Raw genomic sequence first — 22,610 nt, 5'->3', positions numbered from 1 at the left:
AGGGATTCACCCAAGCTTATAGATTTTGCAGACAAACCTAATGGCAACTATATGGTTCAGCTTTTTTTGCCTTGAGGGCTAATTAAAGCTCAATTATGGGATTCCAGAAAAGCAGATTTAAGAAAGCCTGTATAATCAATTGCTATTTGTATTGTGTTTATGAAAATAATCAGGCCAAATTGAAACTGGACTAATACAATAAATAAATTGGTCTTAACTTGGCTCTTTAATAAAAGTAAGGATGATTTTAGGGGGAGGAATTGTGTTTCAATAAACTCTATAGTACACATTTGTGAATATTAAACTCTAATTCTATTGTCTTCAAAGTTTTATTTTTCATCTGTGAATTGAACTGGATCCTGAATTTCTTACATATTTAGCTAATGTTTCATTTTTCTCCCATCCTTTGACTTGGATTGGAAACAACTAAAAATGTTTTTTCCTTCCACCGGACCGTTTTTGTTGTTCTAGCTTTTACCTCAATAATACTAAGAGTTGTAACACAGTTTGTCTACACCAGGTTACAAGCCCTACACATACTAAAGGAATACGACCTCTAGACACCATCACCACTTCCTTCTGAACTGGGCTATTTTAAAAATCAAACTCCATTCTGATCAGTTATTCCTGCACGTAAACATCCGAGCAGTTTTCTAAAAAACCTGGGACTGACACCCAGAGGAACCACAAAGATAAGGGGTTAATGATGGCCTTGGGAAACTTAGACCATAAAAAAGAAAGAGATTAATGACTGCCCTAACCCCTGCAACTGACCCCCTCTTCTCCTCTGGAGAAGTCTGTCAGTCACAACACCAATTAAGCGGAGCCAGGAAGAATGTAGGTTTTTCCTTGAATGTAGTTTTTTTCTGTTTTTTTGTTCCTATATAAGCAAAGAACAAAGGAAGCTCGGGCTGGGATTTGGGAGATCCCCCCAGCCCGCCGGTGTAATAAAGTGCTCCTTTACAATTCGACTGTGCATCTCTGGTTATCTTGCTGACACGTTACAACACTTGCATGTCCAGGCCTCATTGTCCCTCTAACACAGGGTAAGGATCTCTTGGCTCTGAAGGAAAACTTTGCCCCTCTTCGGCAGGAAGCAGCTACAGAAGAGATCCTGCATCCCTTTTCTCTGAAAGAATTAAGAGCCAAGATCCTTGTGAGGGAGATGTGGTAGGTAGTTAAACAGACATGAGCAGAGTAAGGACAATGGACAAGTTCATCCCAGACTAACCCCCAGACTAACCCCCAGAACCTGTCCCCAAGGCCCCTTTTTCTCTGACTTCTTAGTGAGCCAAAGCAGTCCAGCCTAGGCTCATTTCCTCCCTCTAATCTCTCTCCTGTTGCCTCTTCTATCCTAAGCCCTTCTTGTTTCACTGTACCCAATTTTAATAAATGTACTCTAAAAATCACCTGGACTCATGTTGTGAAATATTTCCTGCACAAAGTCAAGAACCCACATACTACCAGATGGCCCTAGGCAGACCTGCTCAGACCAGGTCCCCTTTCCAGTAACAGCATGGGATTCCACAGCTTAAGGGCTCAGTCCTATAAGAATGCCCCCACTTGCAATTCAGATGCCAATTGCAAGTCCAGGTTGTCACCTGTGCTTCTGAATGACCCACTAAAGACTGGAGATTCAAACAACCCCTTCTTGAGTTCAATTAACTTGTTAAAGCAGCTCACAGAACTCAGAGAAATAGTTTACTTACTAGATTACTGGTTTATTATAAAAGGATATAACTCATGAACAACCAGATGGAAGAGATGTATAGAGCAATCAATGTATACGGAAGGGGCAAGGAGCTTCCATTCTCCCTGACCATCCTACTCTTCCCTAATCTCCACCTGTTCACCAACCCAGAAGCTCTCTGAACCCTGTCCTTTAGGTTTTTATGGAGGCTCCATTACATAGACATAAATGACTAAATCATGGGCCTCTAACAATTCATTCTAGCTCCAGTCCCTCTTGCTCCCCAGAGGTCAGGTGGGTTCCAACTCTCTAGTCACAGGGTTGGTTCCTCTGGTGACCAGTCCCCATACTTAAGTGACTTAGGGGCTTTGCAAAAGTCAACATTAACATAACAAGACACCTTTACTATTCCCATCACAAGAAATTTCAAGGGTTTTAGGAGCTCTATGCCAGGAATGGAACAAAGGTTAAGTATGTATTTTTTTATTCTAAATCACAGTATCACAGTACACCTGTGATTTTAGCATGACACCTAATACTCACACTCTTATACATACAGATGGAGTATAAAATGAAAATCTGAGCTATACATTAAAATCCATTAAAGTGTTCATACCTTAAAGTCAGAAGTATCATCCCTGGGACTTTATTTTAAAGAAATAATCTCAGATACGTAAAACACACATGGAATGTTCCTATCTGCATTATTTATTAACAATGCAAAGCTGTAACAACTAAAGCATACTGGTTATTATTTAGTTTCCATTTATTGTTGCATGTAGTCAGAGATTGTTAAATATACCATACACGTTATCTTTATTTAGTCCTCAACAAACCCCTCGTAAGTATTATTATTAACTCCTTACTTATAAAGAAATTGAGGCTCACAGAGGGTAAGCGATAAGTCCAAAGTTATAGGTAGTAAAACCAAGACAGCACATAGGACAATCTGATTCTAGGGCCAAAATTTCAACCATTCAATTATAATTTTTCTACTTTACAGAATATGTCTTCTAAAGAAGGTTATAAAAATTATATAACAATATTGGTGATGCTTTTGATTAAATAATGCAGATTATATTTGTATTAAAACTACAATTGTGGGAAATTTTAATTCCACTAACTTATCTGTATAACCTTGGACAAACTATCTCAAGACCTCCATTAACCTAACTGAAAAATGGGAATTAAAACATTACCGATCTCTTTAAGGTTGTCGAAAATATCAAATCAGATGATGAATGTAAACTTCTCAGTACAATGCCTGCCTGTGGTAAGCCCTCAAAAAATGTTCATCCTTAATTATTCACAAGTAAAGACACACGTCAGCTCTTGCACAAGAGAAGTTTTTAGACAAGGAAAAGGTAACAGGTTTTGTTTGGTTTTTTATTGTTTCTGATGCCCTGACAAGACACTGGACTTTTGGAGATTACATGAAACTTGCACAAGAAATCCTAAAACTCATGTAACTGTCGTACTGTGAGGTGTGCTCCATGTCCTTCCTACCGTGAGACGCACTAGGTGGCCTCCTCCCCCCTTCCTCTACATCGATTGCCCTCCTAGGCTAAGTGGCAGCCTAGCCCAGCACCAGCTTGGTACTAGGCTTACATAGGAAGCCTGGATTCTTTCCCATCTCTAGGAAGAACCTATTCTGTGACCTTGGGAAAATCAATTCACTCACTCACTTCCTCTGCTTTCTCTAATCTGACAAAGACAAAATAAAAATAAAAAAAATCATTCTTTCTTTTAAGTACCGCAATCTGTTGTTTGTGGCTCAGCACCGGGCAAGGGGGCCAACACCTAAGGCCAGGGTTGGGAAGGATGGAGAAAGGAGAAAGGAGAAAGGAGAAAGGGAGGCGTCGCCTCGGCACCACCCCTTCACCCTCAGGCCCTTCCAGACATCAGTGTGCCCTCTCACCCCAGGCGAAGGTGCACAGGGCTGCCTCTCAAGAGTTAAACAGTCACAAAAACAGACACAGGACGAGGCTGCAGAGAGCAGGGCCTGGATTGTGCCTGGGCAGCAGCGGGAGCGCACGGGGCAGCCTAGCTCACCGAACTCCTGGGGCTCCGGGTCGGGCTGGAAAGTGAAGTGAGCCACCTGCCGCCTCTGGGCCGCATCCCCAGCGCCCGAGGCCGGCTGCAGGAAGCCCCGCAGCAGCCCCGCACCACACAGCCGACGCCAGCGTCCCTCGGCCCTGGCCGCACCAAGCCTCCACAGCCCGCCCGCCGACACCGCTAGGGCAGCCATCCCCGCTAAACCGCCGGCGTTTACAAGCTGCGTCCCCGCATCCTGCCGCCGGAAGGGCGGAGCACCAAGGTAGCTTCCACATTGGTTCGGCCGAGGGGGCGGTCCTGTGAAACGAACCAATCGGAGTTGGAAAGTCGGGGGTGGATACGGCAAGGGGAAGAGGCAAGCAGCGTTTGCCTGTCATTGCGAGCGGAAGGGGTCTGAGCGCGTGCTAGTGGGCGAGGCGCTCCAATAAAATTGTTCCTGGAGGTGGAGCCTTCCCAGAGTCAGCAGAGCAGATCCGGGACCGGGGGGGTTCTGCAATGTCCTCACTAACCAGGATTTGTTCTTCGCCAAAGTCAGCTGTATTGTCAGTTTTGATGGCTTTTATATATTAACATTTATACTTTCTTTTTGAAATGTAACTTTTTTATCCTCTGCTATTCTTTACCTCTATATCCTATAAGTAAGGGGTGGAAAGTGTTGTAGACCAAGGAGACAGACCAGACTCAGACACCGAACAGGGTACAAATTAAGAGAGTTTTTTAGCTGCGCAGCGACTGTCCCATCCTATGCAGAGGACAGAGCAGCCCCGAGCTCAGGGGTGGGGTTGCTTATATAGTTGTCTTAGCTCCTTTTAAGGAATTTGGGCTAAAGGTTTGGGAGCAAGCAAGCACATACAGAAGCAGATGTTTGCGGTTACCCGTTATGCCTGAGGGAGCAAACAGTTTCGGTGTGCACAATGCAATGGTTATCTATACAATGCAGTGGTTATCTATAAACTCTGACTGCTAGTTCTTGCTATTCTCTTAAAGTCCAGGTAGTAAGGTCTGCCTAATGGGAAAAAATTTTTACTGTATGTTCACATAGCATGTGTTTGTCCTTTACAAAAGGTTACTGATTGTCATTGTTGGTTTTGAGTTTCAGAAAACTTCAGGAATCACTGCTCAAAACCTCTGCTCTTTATTCAAACCTCCCTTGAATGCTTAATAAATCTGTGTAGAATGTTGATTTTTTTATTTAGTTGACAAAGAGATAACCTTAGATTTCATCCTGGAAATTCAACTAATAGATGTTCGATGCAATTTTGCCCAGGTGCAGAGAAAAAGACCTGACTGGTTTATTCTAATTAGCCTAGAAACCTGGAGCATTTGAGACATTCATTTACATTTAAAATAATCAATTTTGTAAATTTTCTTATTTAAAAGGATATCTTCTCTGTCCATTAATTTACAAATCATAGTAAAATATGACAGAAACAAGAGTGAAAGTGTTTCCATCAAATGAAGATAGGAGGGTGAGAAAGGAAAGGCCCAAAGTTTTGAAGAGCTTCATATGCTGGTTAAGAAGTTTGAACTTCCAACTATATGCAGTGAGGAACAACAAAGATAGCTCCAACAGATTTGTCTGCCCAGCAAATCACCTTTTTTTGTTGTTTAATTTTCCCAGTCCCCACCATACCATCTGCCTGATAAACATGGAAATGTCTGTTATTAAAGTGGGACCCACCCTGTGCACATTTCATGATAATAAGTTGGGAAACTGACTGTCATTTTCTGGGAATTTGGGAAGTGTAATTTAGAAAGAGAGGCAAAGTTGCTGTTTACTCTTCAGAATGACTCTTGGTGTGCTTTCTGTCACTGAGCTTTACTCCCTGTGCAACCTGTACCTGTTTAGACTCGGCTTTTGGACATCCTTCTTATATAGCAACATAATATCTTGTTATATTTTATCCTTATATCCTGTTACCTGCTCCCATTCAAACTGAACCAGAGGCATTGAAAAGGCAAGTAGCAAAGAAGTTAAATTCTTGCTTTTGAATTATAAAATAGATTTTTAAGCCAAAGGTAGAAACAATTATTAGGGAAAAGACTTTTTAAAAATTAGTTTCTGAGTATTAAACCTCAAGAACCTGAATGACTTAGGGTACAAAATGTATGATTAAACAAAAGATTATGGAGAGCATGCTAATTTAAGAGCCAGTTTTCCCCACCTTCCATAAAGATAAAGCCACAGAACACAAAGAACTGTGGATGTCTCTCTTTGTAGATGGGCCTGGAAGAGCGTCACAGGGCCCTCCACCTTGTGACCAGGACACAGCATTTGGAACAGAAGAATGCTTCTCTCATATGCCAAGAGATCCCTGCCTTCACCACACTGTTGTCCGTTCAGAATATACTTTTTAAAAACTCTTAACCCTGGCCGGTTTGGCTCAGCGGTTAGAGTGTCTGCCCGGCAACCAAGAAGTCACGGGTTTGATTCTGGTGAAGGGCACGTACTTTGGTTGCGGTTCATCCCTGGCCCTGGTCAGGGTCGTGTGGGAGGCAACCAGTTGATGTGTCTCTTTCACATCAATGTTTCTCTCTCTCTCTCTCTCTCTCTCTCTCTCTCTCTCTCCCTCCCTCCTTCCCTCTCCCTCCCTCCCACTATATCTGAAGATAAATAGAAAAATATCTTTGAGTGAGGATTAAAAAAATATATAAATAAATAAAAACTCTTAAATTTAACAATAAAAGGTAAATTACCCAATTAAAAAATATGCAAAGACTCCTCATTCATTGGTGGTGGTAATGCAAAAGTGGTAATACAGCCACTCTGGAGGACAGTTTGGTAGTTTCTTACAAATTCTCTTACTAGGTGATCCAGCAATCACACGTCTTATTATTTACCCAAAGGAGGTGAAAACCTATGCCCACACAAAAACCTGCCCACAAATGTTTATTGCAGCTCTATTCAAAATTGCCAACATTTGGAAGCAACCAAGATGTCCTGCTTCAGAAAGTGATTGGATAAATAAACTGTGGTACACCCAGACAGTGGAATACTATTCAACACTAAAAAGAAATGAGTTATCAAGACCTGAAAAAACATGGAGAACTTTAAATGAATATTATTAAGTGAAAGAAGCCTATCTGAAAAGGCTGCATACTGTATGATTCCAACTATACTACATTCTGGAAAAACAAAACCTATGGAGATAATAAAAATATCAATGTTGCCAGGGGTTCTGAGGGAGGGAGGGATGAATAGACAGAGCATAACAAGTTGTAAGGGCAGTGAAGCTATTCCGTATGACACTGTAATGGGACATACATGTCGTTATACTTTTGTCAAGACCTATAAAACACCTGTAAAACACCAAGAATAAACCCTAATGTAAACTGTAGACTTTGGGTGATAATGATGTGTATGGGTTCAATGACTGTAACAAAAGTAACACTCTGGTATAGGATGATGTTAGTGGGGAAGTCTGTGTTTGTGTGAGGAGAAGGGGTATACAAGTATTCTCTGGACTTTCCACTGAATTTTTCTGTTAACCTAAAACTGCTCTAAAAATAAAATCTATTTTTTTCAAATAGGCAAATGTTTTGAATAGACATTTCTCCAAAGAAAATATACAAATGGCCAATAAATACGTGAAAAGATGTTCAACAATATTAGAGAAATGCAAATCAAAACCACGAGATGCCACTTCACATCCATAAGATGGCTTAAATAAGACATCTATAACAAGTATTGGTTAGGATAAGGAGCAATTTGATCCCTTGTACATCGCTGGTAGGAATGTAAAATGGTGCAGCTGCTGTGGAAAATAGCTTACCACTCCTCAGGATGTTAAACAGATTTATCACATGACCCAGAAATTCCACTCCTACGTATACACCCAAGAGAAATGAAAACTATCTACACACAAAAACCTGTACACAAATGTGCATAGCAATATTGCTTATAGTGGCCAAAACGGAGAAACAATCCAAATGTCTATCAAGTGATATGGATGAACAAAGCACAGTACATCTATACAATGGAATATTACTTAGCAATAAAAAATAAATGGGGTGATGTTACATGAATGAACCTTGAAAAAAATTTGCTAGATAAAAGAAGCCAGTCACAAAAGACCACTTATTATATAATTCCATTTATACAAACTGTCTGAAATAGTGAAATCAGTGCTCTGGAGTAAAGATGTAATGGGGAGTGACTGTTACTGGGCATGGAGTTTTGGGGGGGAGTGAGGAAAATGCTCTAAAATTAAATAATGGTGGTGGTTACACAACTTTGTGAAAATGCTAAAACACACACACAATGGTGAATTTAATGCCATGAAAACTATATCTCAGCAAAGCCACTGTTTAATAATCAAGTTATAGAAAAACAAGAAAGTTACATTTGTACACCGAAATATGTGGATTAGGAGATGTATCCCCTATGGCATGTGTTTGACAATGTGTATGTTAGTTCACAGACTCCGAAATTGGTTTCAGTTCAGGACTGGGGGTAATTGGATGGAAAAACTCCATGATTTTCCTTGCTTTGCTGATCACTACATGAAATGATCCTTTTGGGATCATTCTGAAAAGAAAGTCCAAAATATAGTCAAAGCTATTGTGTTAGTTTCCTAGGGCTGCTGAAACAAAGCACCACCGGGTACAGAAGTATATTGTGCCATAGTTCTGGAGGCTAGAAGTCCAAAATGAAAGTGTTGGCAGAGTCATGCTCCCTCCGAAACCTGTGGAGGAATCCTCCCGCCTCTTCCTACTTCTGCTGGTTTGTGGGCAATCTTTGGTACTCTTTGGCTTACAGCTGCCTCGGTGCAGGCTCTCCCTTTGTCATCGTACGATGTTCTTACCCTTTTTCCCTTCTTGTCTCTGGCATCTTCACGTGGCTATCTTCTTACAAGGACACCTGTCTTGTTGAATCGGGAGCCTACCCTGCTTTTGTATAATCTCATCCTAACTTACCTAATTACATACACAACTTTATTTCCAAATAAGGTCACATTCTGAAGTACTAGGTGTCAGTGACTGGGGAATAGAGTTAACATATATTTTGAGGGATGGCTACAATTCAACCCGTAGCAGCCAGAGACTTGGTAGCAGAACACAAGCTGGATGCTTTGATGAACTTTCTGGAGATGCTTCCATTATCCAAGAGTCTTTATATATTGTCTAACAGATTTCTTTCAATGTGATATTCTAGGATTTTGGGAAGAGTTAAATAAACAAGATACTTGGTCTACATAAGATTTTTAAAGTAGCATATTTATTCTCTTTAAATGTTTGGTGGGCTCTCTTGTACAAAAAGGATGACACTTGCTGTTTGGTTCCAGAGGGGAGAACAAGAAACAGATTAAACAAATTCCAATTCAATATAAAGAACTTCTTATTAAGTAAGACAGTCTTGGTAAATAATGAATGCTCTACCTTTGGAGATAGTCAAGTACAGAGTGGATGAACACTATTGGAGGAGCTTCTTGAGAGGATTTATGCTTCATTTGGGAGTTGTTTAGGATCTTTTTAATTTTAAGGATCTGATTTTCCTGTTCATTAGTGTGTACTGAGAGCATTGAATGAGCAAAGCACTATGTTTTAGTGAATATTGTTTTAAGCCAACCCATGGATCTGTCACCTGTACCATTCGGCATGTGAATGATCTCTCTTTCCCTGCTTCCCAAGCATCCAGGCAACTTCTCTCTGGCTTCACATCTCCTTCAGGGGCTTGAGATACATACACTGCGATCAGTCTTCTAGGAACCTGAACTACCCTATATGGACAAAAACCCTCTGAGCAGTCACTGCAGAAAGGGCCCTCTTCAAAGTGATGTTAGCTGGTGTTTGTGTACAGCCTGGGGAAGGATTTAGACCCAAATGATGACTCAGAACACTGCTCCAAATACTGATGTCTGTCTGTATGTGTCATGTTTCAGAAAGCGCCTCTTGCCTATAAACAAACATGCATGCCGGTCTGGCATAGTGAGTTTATCTTAATTCCCAAGATAATTTGAGTATTGCCAGGTTTCTAAAAGCCTAATTAAAGTTGTGGCTTTGAGTTTGGGGACAAAAAGAAATTTTTAGACTTACGTGTTAACTTACCTACATATCTTTTCTGTTGTGACTTTTACCCATTTATCTCATTTCAAAACTTTGAACGACTGGCACTGCAGAGGGCATCAAAATCTTTGTGAGGATATTGGGAAGGCTTGGTCGTGACCAGTGTGGGAAGGAGGTGAGATAACAGGGGCAGGTGAGCAGTGGTCATCACGAGCTACCTGTGACAATTTGTTTTCTGCACCATGTAAAGCCATCTCGAGGCACAGGTAAAATATAAATCTGCCTATGTCACATTTAACCTGCACGAATTAATATGAGGCTTAAAGGAGAGCAGGTGATTCTTCCCTCCCTTCTGTTGCAAAATATAAGCCCTAAATCAGTGGTGCGCAACCTTTACTTCACATTAGAATCACCTTGGGAGCTTTCAAAATATGTTGATGTCCAGGCCCCATATGGTAAACGCTTGTGATACTCACAAGTATTTCCATTCCTTCTGCTTAGAACTCATGCAGATTGCATGTCCCCAGCCACGTGAAACTAGGCATGGCAGTATGACGTGCTTTGCCAGTGAATTTGAGCACAAATGTAGACAACTACTACTGGGTGGTAGAGTTTAAGAGCTGGGGGCCAGTTCTTTATGAAGTTTTGAACTGGGCTATTTTAAAAATCAAACTCCATTCCGATCAGTTATTCCTGAACATCAATACCTAAGCAATTTTCTAAAAACAAAAAACCTGGGACTGACACCCAGAGGAACCATAAAGATAAGGGGTTAATGATGACCTTGGAAAACTTGGAGGGACCATAAAAAGAAAGAGATTAATGATTACCCTAACCCCTGCAACTGAACCGCCCCCCCTCCCCGCCCCATCTCCTCTGGAGCAGTCTGTATCAGCCCCAGCACCAATTAAGCAGAGCCAGGAAGAATTAGTTTTTTTTTCCTTTGAATGTAGCTTTTTCTGTTTTGTTTTTTGTTTTTTAATGTAGTTTCTTTCTATATTTTCTTCCTATATAAGCAAAGAATAAAGGAGGCTCAGGGCTGTTGATTTGGGGAGAGCCCCCCTTCAGCCCGCCAGTGTAATGAAGTGCTGCATTACAATTCCGTTGTGCGTCTCTGGTTATCTCGCTCACAGGTTACAACATTGAAGGCCCCACCGAGATCCCTGGTGCTTTAGGACACCGGAGGATAGACGCCTAGGATGAATGGCTTTGCCTGGTCCAGCCACCAGATACCTGTAGTTCTTTAGGGGGGGGGTACTACCTGAGACGTTCCAGGGCCCCAAAGATCCTACTTAGGTTTCCGAGGAGCGGCCAGGAGATGCCAAACATCCCCAAAAGATGTAAGGAGAACTGGTAGAAGCCTCCAGAGGTGAGTTCTGGGTGACCGGTCTATCCGGGTGAGAGTGAGAGGGCGGACACAGCGCAGCCTATTCTCTCCAGGACTCCTCCTGAGATGTTAGGAGGGATTCAATTCTGGTAAATTCTGGTTCTGGACCGCAGTGCTTTCTGGTCTGCCACTAGGGTGGAAGGGGAATCTAATCACCTCCCGGGAACTTCTGGTGTGTGAGTGTGACTGTGTGAATGTAATTGTGTGTGAGTGACCGTGCTCCACGACACTTGTTACGGCGCCTGTGCTAGTCCTACCTTGCGGTTTCCTGACGACCCCATACAGCTAAAAAGTGGTATCAGGTTCTTGGGCCACTCTGATGTCCCACCAGTGAGCCTGATCTGAGTTGGGTGCTTATACCAGCCTGCCAAATGCCAAGAGGCATCTAAATATCCATGATGGGAGTGACCATGTGGATGAAGCAAAAGTTTCTGTCTTGTGTGTCTTCTCTTGTATTTGTCCCTGTCTGCCTCCCTACTGTGTCTCCCTCAACTTTGTTACGGTTAGTCTAATCATGGATAGCATTCCTAGTGCCCAGAAGACCCCACTGGGTTGCATAGTAAACATTCTTAAGGAAGGATTTGAGGAAGATTCTGATTAGGGCACAGACATATCTAAAGGAAAGTTAAGGACCTTCTGTGAATTAAATTGACCCACATTCAGGGTGGGCTGGTCTGACATGGGATTCTTTTTTTTTTTTTTTTACCCTCACCAGAGGACATTTTTCCATTTTTTGTTCAGATAGAGTGGTAGGGAGGGAGAGAAAGAGAGAGAGAGAGAGAGATCCACGTGAAAGGGACACATCGAGTGGCTGCCACCCACACGACCAACCAGGGCCAGGGACAAACTGCAACTGAGGTACGCGCCCTTAGCGGGAACCGAACCCAGGTCTCTCTGGACCGCAGGCTAACGCTCTAACCGCTGAGCCAAACCGGCCAGGGCCGACACGTGATCCTTTAATCTTGAGTTAGTGCAGGCAGTTTGGAATCAGGTCACAGGCGATCCAGGACATCTAGACCAATTCCCCTTTATTAATCAATGGCTTACTTTAATGAGATACCCACCCTCATAGTTAAAGAGCCATGCCCTCCAGGCCAGGGCACAAATACTGGTAGAGGGCCCCAAACTGGGCCCCAAGAGAAACCTGGGGAAAGATACGGACGTGCCTGTGAGGCAGAGATACAGCGAAAGGCCCGAACAAGTTTTCAGCGCAAACATTTACTCTTTGGGCCCTAATTAGAGATTGCCTTGATCCTGTGCAGGAGGCTAATAAGGTGGGGAAGCAAGGTGTAGAGACAGACTTAATGGAAGCCGGAAAAGGTTATGAGTCTTTAAAGACTACCCCACTGCCTTCCACTAAGGCTGTGAGAGAGGTTAATCCCCCTGCTGAGACTTTACTCCCAGAGTATAAAAGAGAACTAGAAAGAGAGGCAGAGCAAAATTGGTGGCACCTCACTGAGGAAGATTCAGATAAGGGGTTTAATGTTACCAAAAGTTTTGAAAAAATAGCTCTTACCATCCTGAGGGGATGCAGGGGCTCGGCCCAAAAAACCCTCTAGTGCCCTTGTGCTCTCTCCCTTACAGATGGGACTAAGAGAGGCAAGGCCCGCCGGAGGAGATACCACTGGGGTTTTATCATTTCCAGTGATAGAGGCGCCTGACCTGAACAATCCAGGTCAGACATTAAAATTGCATGAGCCCATCCCATTTAAGATGCTGAAAGATCTCAAATCTTCTTGTACTACGTATGGGCCCACAGCTCTTTTGTGCTCAGTGTATTAGAATGTTGCTAGTGAAGCCTTAGTCCTGGGTGATTGCCAAACATTAGTGAAAGCTTGCCTTACACCAGGGGACTATCTGATGTGAAAAAATAACTGGATGGAGATTAGTAGTGAGCAGGCCACATGGAATCAACAACATCGAGTACCCATTTCTTTGGAAACACTCACGAGTGCAGGGAAATATCAGGCTCTTTGAGATTAGCTAAGATTTTTCTCTCCAGGCATATCAACAGATGAATATTTATGCTTTGAAGGCCTGGAAAGAGTTCCCAACAAAAGGGGAGAATTCACTAGATCTTACATCCATCAGACAAGGACCTGAAGAGCCATATCGAGATTTTGTAGCTCAGTTGCTACAGGCAGACAACAGAGTAATAAGTGATCCAGAGACCAGCACATCAATAGCTAAACAGCTTGCCTATGAGAAACGGTGGGTTTAATCTTGGGAAGGAGTAGTCTTACTATGAAGGGTTTTAAGTGTTGCCTGGAGTTATTGATTCTGATTATTTGGGGGAAATAAAAGTTATGGTCCAAACCACTAATACTACTGTACAAGTTTACCTGAAACGAGGATAGCCCAAATTGTGATTTTGCCACATTAGGCGGCTGGGAAAGTGCTCAAGTGCTATCAAAGGAACCGCAGGGAGAGGGAGGGTTCGGCTCCACAGACGGAGCCTATTGGGCATAGTTAATCACCCACGGTCTCCCCAGAATAAAGCTCAGTTTGAATAGAAGGAAAGTTAAAGGCCTTTTAGATACTGGAGCAAATGTTTCAGGGATTGCCTCAAGACATTAGCCTGCTACATGGCCCCTGGATGTCTCTATGGCCGATTTACAAGGAATAGGACACGTTTCTAGACTCCCCAAAAGTGCACAGTTTATCACATGGAAAGATTCTGAGGGAGACACTGGGTGTTTTTAAATCCTATATTTTAGATCATTTGCCTTTTGATGTATGGGGACTGGACCCCGTCCTTCTTCTACCCTCAGAGGAGGAGAAACTCCCCCATGCGCCCAGGCCCAATATAGAAGCAGCTGCAGCAGATGCAACAAGAAGGGGGAGTGACTGGAAAGGGGCCATCCCTGCTAGTGAGCTGCTGTGCGCGTCCCACATGGTGCTGAATGCCCAGTGGCCCATTGGGACCAGGGTCCAATGCAGAGAGCTCCTTGTCCTGGGAAACGAGGGGAGAGGGGGGGCAAGTGCACAGGCATTCACCAGAAGGTTGCAGAAGCTGCAGGGTTCCCCATGGAGGGCAGTCAGGCTGCAGAAGGGGCATATTCCTTCGGTGCCAGCCCAGGCGGCTTACCTGCTGCCCTGGGTTTGGTGGCAGCAAGTTTCCAACAGGCTTCTCTGAACTTTGGGGAGTTGAAAATAGGGATCCTGGGCGCAGGCACAAAATGCTCTTGGAGAGAGTTGAAAAACACTCTATCCAGCATAAACACATATGTTAGAATGATGTTTCCCTTTCCTGCATCCTTTTGAAAAACCTGGGGTAAGAGAAAATTTTCCCATCCCTCCATCCACTGTGGGACCCAAATACTACCAGGGGTAGGGCTTCCTTGGACACTTTTCACCGTATTCTCCTGTTAGGCCTAAAGGCCCAATTGATTAAAACAGCTCCAAAGATATATAATAATAGGGACACCCCTGGGGAAAAACAAAATAAAAGAATAGCAAAGGTAATAAAGGCACCTTGAGGGAAACAGGGCCCTCGGAAAAGGATCACCCTAGAAAGGGGAACATGAGGAAGGGTCAGAACGGCAGGCCTAGGTCCCAGTTAGGGATAGAAAAGACAAGGGCAAAGTCAGGTATAGAGGAACAAAGTAAAAAGCTGTCTTTAACTTAGAAAAATGACAGGGCCAGGGGTCCTTTCAACTGAGCCCTCAGGAGCCAAGAATAACAAGACAATAGGGGACAAACTGGTTAATTTCCTGGTAGATACTGGTGCAGCAGACTCAGTCCTGACCGAGCCAATGGGACCCTAACCTACCCCTGGACTTCAAAGAGGACTATAGACTTCGGGAAAAATACTGTGACTCATTTGTTTCTGGTCATGCTGGAGTGTCCATACCCCCTACTCGGACGCTATCTTCTCCAGTGACTGTTCAATTTCTGGCCACTGCCATTCCAAACCAGCTCTACATCAAGTTCTACAAGACGCTGGCCATCAATCCTGCCAGCCTGCCTTGAGATGATGACCCGCAGAAACCTCTACAGGACTGCCTGGAGGAAATCGACATAGTGCAGATGGCCTGCCCAGACCTCAAGGATGTCCCACTGCTATCATCAGATGAGGTATTGTTCACGAACAGGAGCAGCTATGTCCAGGAAGAAATCAGGTATGCTGGGGCAGCAGTAGTAACTCTGGACTGTGTTGTCTGGTCACAGTCCTTGAATAGGGGAACTTCAGCCCAATGGGCTGAACTCATAGCCCTCATCCAGGTTCTCCAATGGGGCAAGGGAAATCTGCTGCAGATCAGAAAGCTTAGGAGACAGACATAAAACCAGTGGGGCCTCTCCAGATACACTAGGTCAGAAAATAACTTAGCCAAGCAAAAACAAGCCATAAAGGAAATCAATGGATGATGGACACTACCTTATGGGAGGTTGTTGGTCCCAGAGGCTCTTTAGTCAACCAGCTGCACCAGACTACCCACTTAGGTTACACTAAGCTTGCTGAACTCCTGAGAGGCAGGTAATGTCCAGTGAGGTCACAGGGAAAGGGAGAAGGTGGAGAGAAGCAGGAATGTGTGGATCTGAGTAGGGAGGAGGAGAAGGAAAACTGGGGGATGTGCAGACTGCAGATAAATTGAGCAAGCTCTCAGGTTAATGTCAGGAGAAGGACTAGGAAAGTTGCAGAGGATCTATGCAAGTTAAAGAAGGATTGTGTAGAGGAAAGAAATAAAAAGAAAAGGATTATGCAGAGGAAGTAAAAATAAAAAAAAGAATAAAAGAAAAGGACATACATATTACAGAAAGACAGGACATTGAAAAAAATACTCAAGGAGAAACAGCCCAAGTGCCCATCAGTAGGCGAGTGGAAAAAAAACCTGTGGTACATATACACGATGGAGTACTATGCAGCTGTAAGAAAGAAAGATCTCTTATACTTTGAGATGACATAAAGGGACCTGGAAAGTATTATCCTAAGCAAAACAAGCCAAGCAGAAAAAGACAAATATCACATGATCTCACTTATTTCTGGAATATAATGAACTAAACAAACGGATGAACAAAATAGACACAGAGAAATAGAAGTAAAGTACAGACTGACATTCCTCAGAAGGGGGGGGGGTGAGGGGGATAAGCCACAGAACTTATATGTATGTATGCATAACCGATGGACATAGACAACAAAATTGGGGACAGGGTGGGAGGGGATAGGAAGGAGGGAGTCAATGGGAGGAAAAAAGGAGAAACATCTGTAACAAAAAAAATAAAAAATAAATAAATAAATAAATTAATTAATTAATTAAAATAAAATAGGAGGGAAAAAAAAAATAGGACACTGAGTGAAAGAGGGAGAGCTTGTCCCTGGTAGTGGAATAACAGTCTGGCATGTAATAAAGGGAGTGACAGGTTTAGGCTACTCCTGACTCTTAGATCAGACAATAGCCCCGCCTTTATAGCAAAGATAACACAGGATATCTCCAAGGGGTTAAATATAAATTGGAAGCTCAGTTGTGCTTACCGCCCACAGAGTTCTGGGCAGGTAGAGCGCATGAATAGGACCCTAAAGGAAACCTTAACCAAATTTACTTTAGCAACCAGTGAAAACTGGACCACTCTGCCCCCTCGCCCTCTTACAGTTCTTGCAGGCCCTGCAGTCTGTCCAGAAGGCTATCCATAAACACATCTGTGACGCCTTGCCTGTGCCCACCTCGGACCCCATGCACTCTTTCTAGCCCAGAGACTCAGTGTGGGTAAAGAAGTTCACCACCCAGGGACTGACTCCGTTTTGGAAGGGACCATACACTGCCATCCTGCCTGCACCAACGGCTGTCAAGGTCAACGGTATCCCGGTCTGGCTGCACCATTCCCGGCTGAAGGCAGAAAAAGCAGAATGGACGATGCAGGCCTCTCCAGATCCCTTAAAATTAGACTCTTAAGTTTATCGGAACTCTAATTTTTCTGATTAGGACTGTACAGGGGAATCTTTATAAATCTGGGCCCCAATAGAACTGGGAACTTAAAAATGGGATAGTGGGAGAGGTCTTAAGAAGTGTCACCACAAAGGGGATAGAAAAACCTGTTTTTAGTCTTGACCTATGTGACCTCATGAGAGGTACCATAGGCACAGATGGTATTACTGAAGATTGATGTCATATAGAAGAGCCCCTTCCCTGGGGTTATGGGACAGCTATGGGGGAATGGGGACTACAAGGGATAGGAATCTATATATGCCCAGGGAGCGGTATAGTCACCACAAGTTGCTTGAATGCAAATGAATACTTTTGTCCATCTCAGGGTTGTAAAACCATATTTACTACTAAGGGCTATATATGAAGCAGGCACCCTCATATAGATTTTAGAAGGTTAACTGAACTCACGAGTTTCCCTGTAGGAAAATCTAACCCTATTCCGATTAATGTCGTTAGTCAGCTAGACTTTATTGGGCCATAGGAAGGACAAAGGGGCTGACTGCTTGTTATGCCTAAATTTGAGGCCAACTTATTATATAGAGCTAGGTCTTTCTGAACCAATTTCCCAGATCCCAAATGCTGACAACTGTACATGTGACCAGCCCAAGTTAACTTTGGGGGATATCCAGGGGCAAGGGACTTGCATACTCCCACCTAAGTATAACCTCCAGCAATACAAAACAGATGAGGTTTAGATCTTTTCCTCAAGCAGGGAGGCCTCTGTGTGTGGCACTGGGCAAAACCTGCTGTTTGTATGCTAACAACTCCGGGGTTATACAAGAAAGCTTATCTTTAGTTAGGAAAAATATGGAGGAATGAAGAACAAAAAGGAGATGGGGATCTTAGAATTGGTTTCAACAAATGTTTAACTGGTCTCCATGGCTAATAACTTTATTTATGGCCACCGCCGGTCCTCTGGTCATAGTATGCTTTCTTTTCACCTTGGGGCCATGCTTAATGAACAACCTCATGAAAACTATACAGAGGAGAATAAATTCTGTAAAAACTTCTTGTAGTTAAGGGACAATATAGCCCTGTCCCAGAGAAGGAGGGAGAGTCAATGATTTGACTCATCTATATAAAACCAGTAGGAAATGAACTGGGCTATTTTAAAAATCAAACTCCATTCTGATCAGTTATTCATGCATATAAACACCCAAGCAGTTTTCTAAAAAAAAAACCTGGGACTGACACCCAGAGGAACCATAAAGATAAGGGGTTAATGATGGTCTTGGAAAACTTGGAGGGACCATAAAAAGAAAGAGATTAATGATTGCCCTAATTCCTGCAACCGACCCCCCCTTCTCCTCTGGAGCGGTCTGTATCAGCCCTGGCACCAACTGAGTGGAGCCAGGAGGAATGTAGGTTTTTTTTTTTTTCTTTGAATGTAGCTTTTTCCGGCTTTTTGTTTGTTTGTTTGTTTTTAATGTAGTTTTTTTCTGTATTTTGTTCCTATATAAGTAAAGAACAAAGGAATGTCGGGGCTGTCGATTTGGGGAGAGCCCCCCTTCAGCCTACCAGTGTAATAAAGTGCTCCTTTACAATTCGGCTGTGCATCTCTGGTTATCTCACTGACTGGTTACAACAGTTTTCCCTGCCTCATCAACTGGCAGGCAACATTTCAGACACTAGAGCAGTCAGCAGCCTATCCCTGGAGGGACACTACCCCTCCATCCACCCTTGTTTGACACAGAGCATGAGTGAGAAACAATGGGAATGTAAAGTTGTGTGTTTTTTTTTTAATAGAACAAGACTTCTAAGCACAAGCCAACTGCATTACATGGTGTTTAGCTATATTCTAACCTGTTCTAACTCATTAGGGAAATTTTCAGTTGAATGCTTCCAGAAAGACGGTATATTTATTCACAACATGACGCATAAATGTGGCCACATGTTATTATTGCATATGAAATTATTTTCAACCACAATTTTGGCTACTCACAAATTTTACCTTAGACATATTAGATTTTGGAATCTAAACACCCACAAATAATGCAACCGTTCTCTATTGAGGCAACATGAAAATTCTTTACATACATGTTTCAATATTTTGAAACAGCTTAATGAACAAGGTCTTACTATCCTCATTTTGTGGATAAGAAAACAGGATCAGAGAAATTAAATGACTAATCTCAGTTTAAACATCTTAAATCATTCCTATGCATGTTTTTCAAATTTAAAAACTATACCATTATACCATGTTTCTCAAATGTATTTTGTAGAATAATCCCTGAGAACTTTGTTCAAATTTCAGATTTCCTAGACCCTACACTAAGAAATTCTTATTCATCAGGCCTAGGGCAGAGCATCTGCCTTTTTAATAAGCTCCCTACCTAGTGTCTTTGATAAAATGGTCTGCGTGTCATATAGACAAACCTTATAAATACCACACAGTCTTTCTGTACACTATGTTCTCCATCTAGAGAAGAACAGCCACCTCCTCACCCCACTCACATTTTTATCGATTAGAGGTATTTAGTTACGAGATACTGAAATCATCTCTGGTTAGATTAAGATGAATCATAACTACTTTAGAAGACATGGAATGGCCCACAGATATTGAAGAAACAAACAGCCCAGAAACCATAGCAGATACAGAGACCCAGGGGGCATATGGTAACTTATGGGGATATTAAAACCCCTAGGGCAAAATGACATTAGTGGTTTTATCAGTCTTTGAGTGATTCTGTTCATTATTCAGTTCCTGGGAAAAGAATCTGGTTAGCCCAGATTAGTTCATTGCTACCCCTTGATTGAGGAAAAAAAAGGCTATTTTATAAACTACAGCTATATACAAAGTAAAAGAGAAGATTACCCAAACATAAATCAAGGAGCTGCTACCAACTAATGGGGGAATTGGTGTTTGGAAACCAAAAGAAAACTTAATGATCATACGGTCATCCTGCCTGGGAGTTGCATGTCTGGGTCCCTCCAGTCACAAAAATTTCACCATAAAAGTCCTTCCTCTGGCTTCTTCAACATAGACTAAAACATTGTCACTAGAAGACTAATATGTTTCTGAATTTGGCAGGATGATACTGGCCTCATATATCTGAGTCCCCTACATCTTCTCTTAAAAAGCAAAAAAAGTAAAAGGGAAAGCAAATTAAATCAGACAAGTTATATCTGCAGAATAATTATGACACATAAAACTGTACAAACTCCAAATTTATGTTTAAGTGAAGAATAAACAAACTTAGCATTCGGCCCACAGAGGTGGAAGGAGTTTAGAAAATGCTTTGTTTAGAGCAAGAAGATAATCTGAATAGTCCTATACTTATTGAAGAAATTAAATTGATACTTTAAAGTGTTCCCAGAGAGAAAACTCCAAGCTCATATGACTTCACTAAAAAAACTCTATCAAATAATTAAGGAATAAATATTGCCAATTCTATTTAAAAAATCACCAAGATACAGAAGATAAAGGTAATATTTTTCAACTCATTCTATGATGACAGCATTACACTCATATTAAAATCAGATAAAGACATTATAAGAAAGGAAAACTACACATATTCTTTATGAACACAGATGCAAAGATACTCAACAAAATTCTCGAAAATATAAGAAAGTGATATATTGAAAAAGACAGTACATCATGACCAAATGAAGTTAAACATAAAAATGCAAGTTTAGTTTTACATTTGAAAATGAATCAGTGGAATTCACCACAACAGACTGAAAAACAAAAACTATGACCATTTCAATAGAAGCAGGAAAAGCATAGACGATTAAAAGGCAGAGATTGTCAGCCTGGATTTTAAAAAAGGAAGAAAAGGACCAACTAAATGCTGTGTACAGGAGACATATACTAGATTCAAAGATATAAAAGTAAAAGGATAAAAAAAGATGTAACATGCAAACAGCCAGCACAAGAAAGGTAAAGTGGCTATACTAATATAAGATAAAATAGACTTTAAAAAAAACAAAACCAGTTGCTAGGGATAAACAGAAACATTTTATAATGATAAAAGGGTCAATCCATCAGGGAGATGAGTGCAGCTCAACAACAGGCACTACAAAACACACCGCAGAATCTGGCAGGCAAGTGGGGAGAAACAGACAATTCAACGATAACAGTTGAAGATGTCAACACCTGACTTTCAATAACGGTTGGAACAACTAGCTAGGAAATACACAACTTGAACATGCTATAAACCAACTAACCCAACAGACATCGACAGCCTTTCCACCCGACAACGCAGCAAATTATGCATACTTCTCAAGCGTACATGGGACATTCTCCAGGATACGCGATGCGTTTAGGCCACAAAATACAACTCAATACACTCAAAAGAACAGAAATAATACAAAGTATGGCATGAAAATAGAAATCAATAATAAAGAAATTTGGGACAGTCACAAGTATGTGAAGTTAAATATACTCCCAAATAACCAATGCGTCAAAAAAAATCAAAAGGAAAATTAGAAAATAAGATGAATGAAAATGAAGATACAATAAATTGAAATATATGGGCTACAGCTAGAGTAGTGCCTATAGGAAAATTTACATCTGTAAATGCCTATTTTTTAAAAAATAAGAAATATCTAATCAACTACTTAATCTCCTACTTTAAAACACTGGAAAATAGAGAGAAAAATAAACCTAAAGAAAGCAGGAAGAAGGAAATGAATAAAGATAAAATAAAAATTAATGAAAAGGAGGATATTAAAAAAATAGAGAAAAATAATTAAACCAAAAGCTGGTTCTTTTTAAAGATAAAGAAAATTAATGAACCTTTAACTACACTGACCAAGAAAAAGAGAGAGAGAGAGAGGAATCAATTATTAGAATCAGAAATAAAAGAAAGGAGATGCAGATAGAAGGAATGAAGAGGGCCAAAAACCCAGTAAATAGATAACTACAAAAGCATCCTGTTCTCCTTCGGCAGCACATATACTAAAAAAGCTGTTTTTTTTTTTCATTTCTTAATTCCATCAAAAGACAAATGATTGTTTAAAGTAAAAAATATTACATTGTATTGTGGGCTGTGTGATATATTTAGATGTAAAATGTATGGCAACAAAAGTACAAAGGATGGGGGTAAATGGGATTATACAGCTCAGGGATCTTATCATTTGCATGAAGTGGTGTGATAGTTAAGTCTAAATAGAAGGTGATAAAAATTGATTGATAAAATTGTTATACTGGAAGTATCTTCATAACCATTCTGTAAAAGAAAAATGGTTACATAAATAAGAGTAGATTAACTATTACATATTATAGAGGCAGGGAGATAAATTGATTTAAATACCTATTCTTCCATCTCTGGCTGTATGTATGACCTTGGGTGTATCAATTAACGTCTCTGAATCTCATGGGGAGAACATTAAAATTCACCTAGATGTATGTCATGATGACAAAATCACATAATACATAAAAGTTACTGCTACATAGAAATTGCTCAGTAAATATTTGTTTAATTAATTAGTTAATCAGCTAATTAACACATATAAAAGGCTTAATGCAGTGCGGGGCCCAGAAAAATATCCAATAAATATAAGTTCTGATTTTTTTAAAACAATTTACAATTATGGGTTGTAGTGA

At 41.4% G+C, this 22,610-nt stretch overlaps 1 protein-coding gene across 3 annotated transcripts in view; it reads right to left on the bottom strand.

Moving 5' to 3' along the window:
* Nucleotides 1–22,336, bottom strand: part of BCKDHB (branched chain keto acid dehydrogenase E1 subunit beta) — a 263,784-nt gene extending 241,448 nt beyond the window's left edge. Inside the window, exon 1 of one of the 3 annotated variants that reach the window (XM_036249160.1) lies at nt 22,318–22,336. Coding sequence is in view for 2 of the 3 variants with exons in the window: in XM_036249158.1 (XP_036105051.1) it covers nt 3,743–3,938 (196 nt within the window). In the remaining variant the exon portion in view is untranslated. Of the gene's footprint in view, nt 1–3,742; nt 3,999–22,317 lie in introns of those variants that run through there. The other 2 variants (XM_036249158.1, XM_036249161.1) reach the window with 2 other exon arrangements.
* Nucleotides 22,337–22,610: the final 274 nt, after the last annotated feature.

The sequence above is a fragment of the Molossus molossus genome, unplaced genomic scaffold (assembly GCF_014108415.1).
Source record: "Molossus molossus isolate mMolMol1 unplaced genomic scaffold, mMolMol1.p scaffold_m16_p_8, whole genome shotgun sequence".
NCBI lineage: Eukaryota > Metazoa > Chordata > Mammalia > Chiroptera > Molossidae > Molossus > Molossus molossus.
The sequence above is the reverse complement of the archived record's forward strand: the minus strand, read 5'-3'. Positions and strand labels throughout refer to the sequence as shown.